The following is a 13,267-nucleotide window of genomic DNA, read 5'->3' on the forward strand; positions in this document are numbered from 1 at the left end:
TACTCATTTTCCATATTAAGAAGCAAACCCTAGCTGATGCTGAATTCTGTCCTGATGTGGCCATGCCCCTTCCAGCCCCTGACCTAACTTGAAGATGCAGATCAGGATCACACCCTGATTGTCATGGTAATTTAATCTAGATTCACTTGCCATCAGAATCTGGCTGTATACATCTGTTTTCCAACACACATTCTCTGCAGACATTGACTAGAGTAGCACCAAAGAAAATGTCCTTGGCACAGTGTGTATACTGGGGGAGGAAATTAAAGAGACTGAATCTGATCCCACACAAGACTTTATACTGAAATGGAAGAAGCATTTGGTGGTTGGGATGATCAGCAAGTCACTGCCTGTAAATATACAGATATATGCATATAGAAAGAGGTAGGTTCAGCTGAGTTACTTCCAGTTTATGCAAATGTGACAGCAGGACTGAACCAAGTGAAACTGGATTGGTCAGAACTTCTCTAACAAACTGTTTCATATGCACTCAGTCTGTGATTCAGTTCCTTACAGCAGTCCATGGTGTTGTATTTCATGCAGGGCAGATGTTGTTTGAGAAAGAGAATTCTTTTTATGGCTCTCACACTCAAAAATGGGAACAGAACACTTGCTTGTGTTACTGGCTCCAGCTAATGAGTTACTAATGCAGTAAGGAGCTGTATGGATGCTACTAAGTTACTCATCCACTGCAAACCTTTTACATCAACAGTTTACACAAAGCCAAACCAAGATTAATTTTAAAGTTTTTCTATCTTTGCATTACTTGACTAATCAATGTATTCTATTTATCAATATTTTCTCTATCAGAATTACTGATACTTTGGATTAGAACATGATCAAGTAAATTCAAGACCAATAAAAACAGTTTTCACAGATGTGAAATCTTCATCTGCTATTGCCTTGTATGTATAAAGAAAAAAAGCATAAAAGAGTAATATTCAAAAGCATCTCAGCTGTTGTTTTATCAAAAGGTTTCTGTATCTTCCTGAGCACTTTTAGCACAGGCATTGATTTTCAAACTGTCCCTGTCAAGCTATCAAAGTAAGTTTCTAATGTGTTTTTCAATGAGACTCAATTAGCTATAAAAGTCATCAAAATAAACACTGCAATTATGGTCCATAGGCAGTGAGCTGAAAAGAAATCTTTTTAAGACTAATGTTTGTGATCCTGTTCAACTACAAAACAAACATGAGGTCACAGGAAAGAAACAAGTCTGAATACTGAGTCAAATCCAAACAATTTCTTGTCTGGTAAAGGAAATGGAACTAATGCTTTACTAGAGCTCTTAAATGCCTTTTCAAAATCTGTGAAGTTAATTAGTCCAATGGTTTCATATTCTACTTTTAACCACAAATGTGGTGCTTTCTTAGAGCCAGGATATCAAAAACCAGCATGTCAGTCACATCTGTGTTTAGTCTGCCTGCTAAGACCTTCCTGAGTGCTCCCAGCTTTAGGAGAACTGAGAGGGCAAGAAGAGGGTCTCTCAAAAGAGTAAGACATACTGTACCTGTCCACACTAAGGGCACAGAGATTAAGGACTGTGATTCCCACTGATGCCTTCTGTATAAAGGGAAGGAACTTGCAAAGAAACTGTCCAAATTCAGAATCTCCAAAAGGCCACTTCTGAGCAAGAAGCTAAAGAGAAGATATAAAATAATCAGAATATTTCCACAGCAATTTAGGAAGTAACAACTGTAATTATTTCTTGTCTGAGACACAGCCACTGGAACCTTAAATGTGTGGAGAAAATCTTGTACATACATAATTTGTTCCATATTATGTCTTAAAGGACTAGCATCACATGTACTGCAAGGCAACAGAAAAGCATCCATTGGGAAAGACATGAAGGAGTGGCTGGACTTGAGTATTTCCAAGGAGTCATTTACATAACAAATATGAATACATTGATTCATGTGAATAATTAGCATAGAAATCCTTTTAGCTACACTTGTTAAAGCTTTAAGAAGCACATGTACAAAACACAGGGTACAAAATCAGTCAGGATAGTCAAATCTGCAACTAACTGCAGCCACAGATCTCCCTGTCCTGGTGCCTGGCAGTAAAATGGCAGATTCCATGTAAGTAAATCTAAAAAGTGGAAAAATGATCAAGTTCATAAAAAGTACTGAGCTCTAACTTAGCTGATTCCACTCAAGAAAGGGATCATGCAGTCACCATGAGTAGTTCTTCTGAAAAACAAAGTCACTGAACCCTCTCAGCAGGAGGGGAAGAGTCACTCTTGCACTACTGTCTGTTTTAATCTTTAAGTCTCTGCCCCTGAGCCTTTGCCAGGGGCAGGGGTAAGATGAGCTCTTTGTGTGATGCAGCCCAGCAGTTCTTAAGCTCTTCCCAACTTGTGCTGAAGTGGCTGTGTAATAGAAAGCATCAGATTTGAGATGGAAGCATCCAGTGCCTGAGCCAGGCCTGCAGCTTTGGCAGCACCCTAGTGGGTGCTGGATCTCCTGTATGACACATTTTTAAAGGCAGTAATAAGAATTGTCTTACTGGATAATTAATTATGACTCCTGTGCAGTCGTTGGATTTCTATTAAGCCTTACTTAAAACACACAATATTTGGATGGTACCATCTACATTTGGAGATGTTTTTATTGGCTTCAGAGGACAGCAAATGATAAGACTGTGGAGTAACAATTAAAAGCCAAACCCAAGCTTCTGAAAGCTAAAGCCTCATTTTGTTGGGTTTTTTGAAGGTAAATCCAGACCTAGGACTGTTTTATGGAATTCAAACAGATTTTAAGTTTTAAAAGAGTTTTATTTTCAAGTGCATGAGAAGGAGATAAACTGGGAGCACCAGTATGAGCAGGTGGGTCCTGTCAGCAGAATCAGAGAAACCAATTCTGGTTGTAGCCCTGGGCTGTGGTATTCAAACTAAACGTTTTATTTCTATTTAAATTATTGTTAAATTGAAGCACACCAAGAATCACTCCCTTTGACAATATAAATGTTAACTAGGGGAAGTTAAAATTCCCATCTCTCTTTATCTCATGAAGGTAGGAGTCCCCTTTCTGCTCTTCCAGGGCACTCTGCTGCAGAGTACAGGATGTTTATCACTGAACACTAGATTTGTAGGAATTCATCTTGTCTTTATAGTCAGTCCTCATCTGGCTTTTCCACATTCCCTCTTTTTTATAGCCATTCCCCAAAAAATAATACCTAAAAAATGGAGGAATTAACTATGTATTACCTTCTCCCTATATCTCTCCAGGACAAAATTCATTTTGTCTTTTGATTACTTGTATTTCAAGGCAGATTTTATCAACTCAGTTTTCAACCAACTGGGTGTTAATACTCTGAAGCAAACATTTAATGAGCAGTCATACACATAGCAAAGATATTACCTGCTAGGCTTTCTATTTTTTACTGGATTATTTTTCCTTTTCAGCCCATTATTAAAATAAGATTTGTCAGTATAAGCTATAGAATCAATCCAAGTTTTCTACTCCCTATTTCTTGAGAGTGTTTAAGTATTATATACATGTAGTTCCATTTTCTTTTGATCTTTTACTGAGAATTCTTGCCCTCTTCAAGGAGAGCTGAGCATTTTATTTACTGTCAAGACCACAGCAGAGAAAACATGAGCACCACTGCAATGGTATCCCAGTTTTGGATGATCAATCTGATGAAGGCACATGCCCTTGTGCCAGAAGGGTAGGGACTGGGGCACCAGGATTGGTGATTTAACTCTTGTCAGTACATTCAGTCACAAAGGTAATGAGAGCATACCTGTGAGCTTTGATTTATTTCTCTGATGTGTATTTAGGATGAAATACTTTGAAAGCTCCATCAGGATTAGTTTCTAGAGAGATTCAACTATTCTAACAGATGTTTGCAGGGCATATTTTTTGTCTTTTGCCTACAACTCTTGCATGAGACTTTAGTCGAGGCTGCAGGAAAAAATGTTGGAAAAAACAAGTGATCCAAATCCAGTGTAAATCTCCAACCAGTTGTAGTCACTTGGAATTTCAAAAGGCAACTGAAAGACAGCCACCTATTTATTTGTCTGCACTGACTGTGGCTGGAAGTGTATCCAGCAGCAGAGATGAACAGGCACTTTGTAGTGACTGTGAGACTGTTACTACAAGGCAGGTATTAGCTTCAAAAAGCCAAATGTTGTACTTGAAAAAGGTTCATTAACTCATTACTCCTCCCAGGGGAGCACCATCATGATTGCAGCAGGTACACCTCTTCCCCACACCCCAGGAAGCTCTCCCCTTTTTAAGATTAAAAGTCTTTTATTCCTTTTGTTTCTTCCATATTTCCACTAATGGAAGTCACATCGATACCAAATCATCAGACATTCTTTTCAAGCTGATTTTAATCAAAATCACTAGGATCAAAATGATGTTATTTGATTTTTAAGATTAACTTTGCAATCACTTCCGTGGGTATACTCCACCAGCATTCTCCATCAGCTCTGCAGCCCTTATTTCTCCTTGGATAAGGTGTGACTTTCTTCTGCTGTAGGTGTTTCTAGTCTGCAAACCTCATCCTGCCTTTGGTTTTAATAATTTACATCCAAACAAGTCTACTGCCCTCTGCTCTGCCCTAGTAGGGCACATAAACTTTAGAGGGAAAGAAAACATTTATTTTATATTAAAAAATGGGGCCAGAAATTTAATTAGTCCAGATTTCCTTAGGTAGAACACAAGAACTGGCACTACTGGCTCTGCTCTTCCCTGCTTTTGCATGGTTTAACACCCAAACAAAATCAGGTTAAAATGTTAGTAGATGACACTTTCTCCCTGGACAGAAGGCAAGGAGAAATCAGGCTGATCATCCCAACTGGTACCCCAGTTCTCCATGAGTTGGCCCAGTGGGTTGTGCTTTTGCAAACCCACTCACTTAAATCTTTGAGGTTTCAAAATAAAGACACGTGACAGAAGAAATGCACTTTTCCCCTTGTGCAGTTTGCAGCTTGGGACTGTTTCATCCAGTTCAACTGTGGTGCAATTCCCAAGTGAGAAAGGAGTGTAGTAAACAGGATATTTTACACTGAACTCAGGAACCAGGGTTTCAAGGTTCTACCATCCATCTTATCATAGAATCATAGAACCCTTTAGGTTGGAAGGGACCTCCAAGATCATCAAGTCCAACCCTTGAGCCATTAGGGCTCTGAAGTCCTCTGCTAAAACAGATCAGAATCTGTCAGGGTTGGAAGGGACCACAAGGATCCCCCAGTTCCAACCCCTCTGCCATGAGCAGGGACACCTCCCACTAGATCAGGCTGCCCAGAGCCTCCTCCAGCCTGGCCTTAAAGACTCCCAGGGATGGGGCCTCAACCCCCTCCCTGGGCAACCCATCCCAGGGTCTCACCACTCTCATGGGGAAGAACTTCTTCCTCACATCCAGCCTGAATCTGCCCACTGCCAGCTTTGCCCCATTCCCCCCAGTCCTGTCCTAAAAAGTCCCTCCCCAGCTTTCTTGTAGCCCCCCTAAGATCCTGGAAGGCCACAATAAGGTCCCCTCGGAGCCTTCTCCTCTCCAGACTGAACAGCCCCAACTCTCTCAGCCTGTCCTCACAGCAGAGCTGCTCCAGCCCTTGGATCATTCTCGTGGCTCTTCTCTGGACACGCTCCAGCAGCTCCACGTCCCTCTTGTCCTGGGGGCTCCAGAACTGGATGCAGTGCTCCAGGGGGGGTCTCACCAGAGCAGAGCAGAGGGGGAGAATCACCTCCCTCCACCTGCTGGCCACACTTCTCTTGATGAAGCCCAGGGTCTGGTTGGCTTTCTGGGCTGCAGATCACACATGCCCTGGTCTGCTTCAAGGCATGGACCAAACATGGTACCTGGTGTTTTGGTTGGAATCCAGGTGAAATCTGACTGAACACAGAAATGCCCAAGGTCTATCCTACTGAGTTGACTGACAAATTATGATGATTAACTATGACTTCAGTGTCACTCTCCTCTCTGATCCTAAGCCTGGTTAGTTAGGAAGAAGGGTGGACTGCATCTCTTGCCTGTGGTATTTCAATTCAGTGACTCAGCCAGGACACTTCTGTCCCCATGGAACATCACAGGAGAAGAATGCACTGCATGTTCTCAAGCCTTTCTCTCCTTCCTACAACACACTGCCCTGCAGGACACCCCTCACCCACGTGTGTAACTGAGCTCCAGCACTCTGCTGGAAAGAGGCAGAGGTGGAAGGGGGAAGGAGAGAGAACACAGCCTGTCTCTAGGGACTCCCAGTGCTGGAGTAAACCCCCTCAGCTTGGGGAAGGACAGTGAGTAGAGGAAAACCAAGGCTGGCCTTCAGCTAAGACCAGTACTGAGTACATCCCAGTGACACAACAGTATGGTCTTCTGCTAAATTGGGTTTTTCCTTTCTATTTAGTCTCAAAATGCTGCTGTGGTAGGGCAGGCACACTCTATCTCCTCAACTGTTCTCTGCAGGAAGAACATTCTAATTTTACTACAACCAGGAACTGGGGTTTTTTTTCCATTTTGTGGAGATAAAAGACTGACTGGTTTTTCTGTGGAAGGAAGAAAGGTTATGTGGGGATGCATGAGAACCACCAAAGACACCTTGTCCTCTGAACTGACCTGTGACAGCTTCTTCTGCTGTTCTGCTCATCTTTGCCCAGCTGAGGGAAGGTAGCAGAGGTCTCATGCCATTTCAGGAGTGCCTACAGCCTCTTTCTCCTGCTCTTCTGCTGACTGCTTGCCCAGCCAGGAAAGATATTATAGTTAATGGGCAAACCAGCAACCAAAGTCCTCCTTCCACTCTTAAATCATGCACCAAAGACCCAAGGTGGCCCACCCTGGATGGGATGAATAGACCAAAGTGTTGACTCACAACACAGGATGTGCAGAAGGGAGCAAGCTGGCCAAGGAACCGTGCCATGGCCAATGGAACTAGCCAGCCAAGGAGCCCAATTATCTAGAAGATCCCCAAAGAGAAACCCATCTTTCTCCCCACCACCCTAGAAATTTCAATTTCTATGCACAGTCAGGGAGCCTTTCCAATAACCAAACTCCTCACACAGCACACCCACCATGGAAACAAAGCTCCCAACCCCACTGCCAGCACAGTCAGCTCTTAGAGAGGTGGCTTCTTGCCCCATCTCCAAATTACTGTGGAAGGTTGAGGGCACCTGGTGGTGATCTCCTCACCAGTTCCCACCCAAGGCTGGCCAGACCTTGGGTGAAACCAATCAGGAGGGTCCTTCTGGCCTAGTTGTGGACATCATCCATATGCCAACCCTCATTCAGAGCTTAGGCAGCTCACCCTCACTTGCTTAGGCAGCTATGGAAGGGAATATGTAGTTTTTACACACAAAAAAACACAGATTATACTTCAAGAGATCCTGAAAAGTAAGGAAAAAAAACAAATGTCCTGTTTGTGAAGCAGAACATTCTGTCTCAATGGGTAGAAAAAATCTACTTAGTGGTAAAGCATTCCTAACAACTCCAGACATCTCCCCTGTGGTATTTTTACTGCTTACAAAGTAGGATTAGGGTTTTTTTTTCTGTTTTTCTGTGGTTTTGCCTAACTTCTCATCTTTTTAGGTAGACTGTGTCTCAAGCTGTGCTGCTCTTCTTCAGGGAAGTGAGCTGCAAGGTGTCCTTATGAGAAGGGTGACTTGTTGTAAAGAAATTCTCCCATCCCTGGGCAAAATGTTGCTTTTGTAACTCCTCCAGCCATGCTGTCTTTGTGTGGCTGAGGAGAGGGACAGGGCTGCTAGGAAACTTCTGCAACACTGCTAAACCCTGGATCTGCACCATCCAAACAATTCCTTCTTATCTGCAGAGTTCAGCTGATAGAAAAAAGCAAAAAAAACCCTAAAATATTCTGTTAAACCTAGTGTCTCTAGGTTAAGCACACTTAACTATGTGTCTTAGGGGCTTTTATATTTAGACTCCTAATGTTCTAGGTGGACTACTCACATGTTGCAACTAAGAAAGTATGAATAATTAAGTAGGAATACCAATTTACTAACAAAAAAAAGCCTGATTTATTAGAGAAAGCATCTTCTTCTTGAGCTGTTTGAGCAGTGGACACCCTTGTTTGTTTTATCAGTAGGCATCTTTCACTTTGTACCAGTAATACTTAGGGAAATGTTTGTTATTCCCATTTAAAAAACAAACAAACAGGTTTAAAGCTGGCTAGTTTGCTTCATCTACTTCTTCACAGACTAATGGTTTAAGGAATTAAGTGTGTTAAATTGTAAGGCAGTATAATTTATGGCAATCCTAGCTAGGTCAGTTTTCAATAAACAGAACTCATTTAACCATTTTTCTCTTCAATTGCATAAAAATGGAAGCAGAGACAACTCAGGACCTCCCAATAACATAGTTAAAATTTAATTCTGCAATTCTAAAGGTGAGAGCCTTGGCCTGGAGTGTTTCTAGCTCCATGAGCTCAGGCAAAGCTATGGACAACTTTTCCTGTGGAAGGCACCTCTGTTGTTGCTGTTTCTCTGCTAAACCTGAGAGCCAGTGAGAGCAGCAGGAGAAGCAGCAGTGTTCAGCTCTGTACTACACCACCTGACACTAGAAAAAGAGCTATGAAACCTTAATCCTACCTCTACAGCAGCATAAAATAGAAAAGCTGTCATTCCCAATCTCCTTTGCACTGCAAAGATGTCATTCTTACTGATGGGGAGACTTTATCTCTGAGATAGCTGTTTCTTTACCCAAAACACACCTATTTGGGTTCAGGTGCTATAAATATATGACTGAAAATTAAATTAGTCTTAGTTTGGTACAAAATACACCTATCTGGGTCCAGGTGCTATAAATATATGACTGAGAATTAAACTAGTCTCAGTTTGGTCTCTCAAGGCTGGATTTATAACTGGCACCTTTCCTGTAAAACTTAATTTGTTACCATTTTTAATATTGATTTGATACCATTAGTGGATATACTGGTGGTAATTAAGTGTAATGGGGCTTTAATACATCCCAAATATCTTCAAAGGAGGCCAGTGATTACTCACATCTCCATTCATTTAACAAATTGCTAAGGGGAATCCACTATATAATTACAGTAATTGGAGGAAATAAGGGGGAATTTTTAATTTTAATGCCTACTGTACTGTGAGGAAAGGAGAAAAATGTCCAACACCTCTCCCTGAATCTTTAGCTGCCATTAATGACATCATTTCCTTTTTTTTTCCCCAGCATCACATCTTTGTTAGTTGTATAAATCCATAACACCATGATGGACTCAATTCAATCAGCATTTCAATATGCAGAGTGTCCTCTAATTCTGATTTCAGACTGAGTTTGCCCTAAAAATGAAGATCTCACCTATAAGGTACCATCTGCCACCATCTATTTACACAGAGCATCAGCACATGGCTCAACGTGAGGCTGACTCTGAAGCTAAAAGGCCCTTTAAAGTTCATGATGAAGTGTATAAAGCACTTTCATTTTTAAACTTTAAAGCATAAATAAACCACATTTTTGTTTTTTTTTTCCTTAAAAGACTATCACTTCTACTTTCAAAGTGTGATATTTCCAGTGGCCCCTTTTCACACTGTCACCCCACAAGAGAAGCTAAATGGTGTCACAGATTTTAGTATCCCCAGAGATGCCATTTAACAAACCTCAAAATCACCTCCTACATGAAACAAACCTATTGCTGAATGGTTTATATGAAAAATGGACTCTAAATAATAACAGCCTTTATTTATCAAATACTTCTCTGCAGTGCAAAAATGAATATTTATATATGTTAAAGTAACTTCATTTGTACAGGGGTGCTCAGCACCCCAGTTCAGCTCATCATATAAGATATAAAATAGACCTTTTCAAGTCACTGTTCCTTTAATTTTAAAATCCAACTTGAAACCACAGGTCACTACTTATTCTCAATTAATATGTGGTTTAAAACACATATAAATAAAAATCTCTCAAATCTCTAAGGGCCAAGATTGTGAGGAATGCTTTTTTTTTCACTAAATTAGTGGTTGTCACTGTTTCTTTCATTTTAAAATCCAACTTGAAACCCCAGGTCACTACTTAATTAAAATGTGGTTTAAAACACACATAAATAAAAGTTAAATCTCTCAAATCTCTAAGGGCCAAGATTGTGAGGAATGCTTTTTTTTCACTAAATTAGTGGTTTATTTACTAACAGAAACAGCTGAAGGTTTTACTGAGAAGAAAAATAATAATATCCTACCAACTATGCACCTGTATACAATCCAGAATTTAACAGAGGGAAGCTTACAAAATTTTTGGACAGCTTTCTAAGCTAATATCAGTGATATATACATGAAAGGACTTGGTTCTGTTCAAGCCTGACCTGGAAACATGCAAATTACAGTAGAAAACATATATTGCAACAGAAAAAGCACTGGTTTATGGCTTTCTTGAAAAAATGGGGAAAAAAAACCACAAAATAAATCCCCCAAAACACCAAACTGGGACAGGATAACTCTATACCAGGTTAAAGAATTGCTGAGGGTCTTTTTTTAGACTTTGACATATCCAGATGAAATTTAATATTTCAAAAAGGTTGTGTGATAGAATTGATTTTACTCACTCTGGAATCATTTGGTGAATCTGCTGTTAATGAATATTAAATTAGAACCTTAACCCTCAACTTAACTGACCTAATCTCTCTCCACAAAGTCATAACATGAACCCTGCAGATCACAGAGAGTATTTTCTGTAAAAACTTAAAGCAAGGATGATATTCCAAAACCAGCTACTAGTCCAATGCTGTATGTCCATCAAGGAGTAGAACAGCTCATAAAACATCTTCCCTCCTCAATTTTTTTACTCCCTATAGCAGCTATAACAAATGAAGCATTCCTGTGAAATGCCCAAGGTCACATTTTGGTTAAGAGCTGCCTCCTCTTTCTAAGGAGAGACATTTTTCTCCTTATGGAGGTGATGCCTGAGAGGGAGCTTTTGTTGCAGTACAAAAATGAGCTGTATTTCTCCCTGAAGTGGACTCTTTGTTGACCAAAGAGCAGAAAGAAGCAACCACAGAGAACAAACCTGGAAGGGAACTGTGACAAGAACAGGGCTGTGCCACCTTACCTTGTAGACAATGATGGGAATATCAATGACAATATAGATGAGGTCTCCCAGCGCCAGGCTGGCGATCAGCGCGTTGGGGCCGTTCCTCATGCACTTGTTCTGGTAAATGATCCTCAGGAGAGTTGCATTCCCCACCATCCCCACGATGAAAATGGCACAGGACACCACCGTGTTAATGTATTTAAATGTTTCGGCGATCTTAGTCTGCTGGGAGCATTTGACAGTTTGGTTGGACACCAGGGGCTGCCTGGTGGTGAGGAGGAGGCTGGATTCCATCCCTGAGAAAGTGGAAAGGTGGTTTCCCAAGTCACTCCAGTTGGCAGCGTATCTGTCAGAGCTGTCGCTGAGGGCAAATCCTGGAGCTAGCAGCAGCACAGAAACTCTTAAACACAAAGCTTCCATCCTCAAGTCCCCAAAAAGCAAGGTCAGTGAGACAGGTTTTTTTCAGTTTCTCAATGAGATTCTTCTCACTTCTCCACCTGCAGAGAGAAACAATGAGCAAAACCAAACCAAACGAAACACAGAATCAACACAACAGGTAGACCAACCCCCTACTTCTCACTTAGGGAGGATATCTGAATAAAACTATAAAAATATAAACACCTCTTTATCACCACTGTGCTACACTGAAATCTAGATTCCCCACAGTCTTACAAAAGGCAAACAGAAAATTCCACAAGTAATTGTTGCCTCGGACAAAGGAGATGGCACAAAACCCTGTTAGTTTGAGACAGGATTTGGATGTGAAAAAATATAGTGGGTGAAGTGCTATTATAAAATAGTCTTGCAAGAAAAGAGAGGCCTTGGAGACTGCTGAATGTTCTTTTAGCTAAAATAGTATTTTTTTTCTTTGCAACAATAAGGTAACAATACTGATTAACTGTTAAAGGTAGTCAATTGTTATTTTTCTGAGTATTTTTGATATATTGCAACAATGAGGCTTTATATTAATTTTCTGTAACTTGATAATTCCCTGGAGTTCAACGACTGAAAATACACATATTTCAAATCAAGTTCTGGACCAGATCCAAAGTCCCTAAATATTTGGAGGAAGAGTTTTATAGTCTCTGGGTAGACCTCTGAAAAGCCCTTCGACCTTGGTGTCATTTGGTTCCTGGATGTCATTGCAACTCATGTTCAGTACTTGGCACTGGCAAAGCTAACTAGAAAACATTAAGCTCTTTTAAAGACAAAAAATACTTGGTTTAGTATTGTAAGCAAGAACTCATGACATTTCCAGCTAGGAAAGGAGGCATCATAGCTGCACCTCCCATGAAACCAAGGAGGCCACTCAAGTTCTTTTCCCTGAAGCCTCAGTTTAACTGGAGATAAAGATTTTTTACTTTTACATGTCTCATATCTGCAAAACAAGACAAAGTGCTGCAGTGTTGCCAAAAGAAGGGTAGAAACTAAAGTATTTATAGCTTTCTGATTTCCAGGCAGTCATATAAAGGCTTTGTGAAGATCTTTTTAAATAAATGAATCCCGATTTCATCCCCTATGAGGGTATTAAATTGATAGCAAAATAATTACCAGAGAAAGAACGTTGGAGACAATTTACTGTCAGGATTTCTGGAGGCAGCCACAGTATAAATATTTACTACTCTTAGTCTCTTCTGTTGTGTGTGGTCTGTGAAGTGTGTGTGCACCTCCACACAGCAGCAAATACAACGTTAACCAGCATGTGCCTGTCTGGAGTGTGGAGTATCACCCCTGACCCACCAGGGATCCGTGTTCAACCTCCTCTACTGGTCCTTTGGGAGGAGGATCTCACCAGCTCTGAGTTCCTCAGCACTCCTCTGTAAAGTTTAGTGTACTAAATAAACCCTAATTACTAAATGCTGGTTAAGCTGCTACCTCAGGGCAGCCAGCAACAGTTTGCATGGGAGTGCTTCCACTTGAGCTTCCTACACCTTAACCAGAAACAACAGGCAAATTCGCCTGTCACCCTTTGCAGCCAAGCCTTAATGCTTCTCTTGTTGACTGTGCTGAAGTTTTCCCAATTTACAAACATAAAAACTGAATCGCTGATGATTTAAACGAGTTTTCCAAGTTCAGACTTCCCCAAGGGAATGGGACACAGCTCGGAACAGAACCCAAAGCTCTATGCTAGGTTAGTATCCTCCTGATTTTATCCTATTTTATCCTTATGTTATCTCCTATTTATCCTCATGTTATCTCCTATTTATCCTCATGTTATCTCCTATTTATCCTCCTTATTTTCCTGTGAAGATGTGATAGAGTGTGGTGG

At 40.9% G+C, this 13,267-nt stretch overlaps 1 protein-coding gene across 1 annotated transcript; it reads right to left on the reverse strand.

Annotated features, from left to right (window-relative positions):
* Nucleotides 1-1,510: 1,510 nt before the first annotated feature.
* On the reverse strand, nucleotides 1,511-11,418 carry LOC103782036 (endothelin-1 receptor-like; the record flags this gene model as incomplete). Its single annotated transcript, XM_008949767.1, has 2 exons — nucleotides 11,017-11,418; nucleotides 1,511-1,638 (listed from the first exon to the last, which is right to left on the reverse strand). Coding segments are annotated over exons 1-2 (530 nt in total), but the record flags the coding sequence as incomplete, so codon positions are not given.
* Nucleotides 11,419-13,267: the final 1,849 nt, after the last annotated feature.

This window comes from Merops nubicus, unplaced genomic scaffold (assembly GCF_000691845.1).
Source record: "Merops nubicus isolate BGI_N331 unplaced genomic scaffold, ASM69184v1 scaffold1541, whole genome shotgun sequence".
Classification (NCBI taxonomy): Eukaryota; Metazoa; Chordata; class Aves; order Coraciiformes; family Meropidae; genus Merops; species Merops nubicus.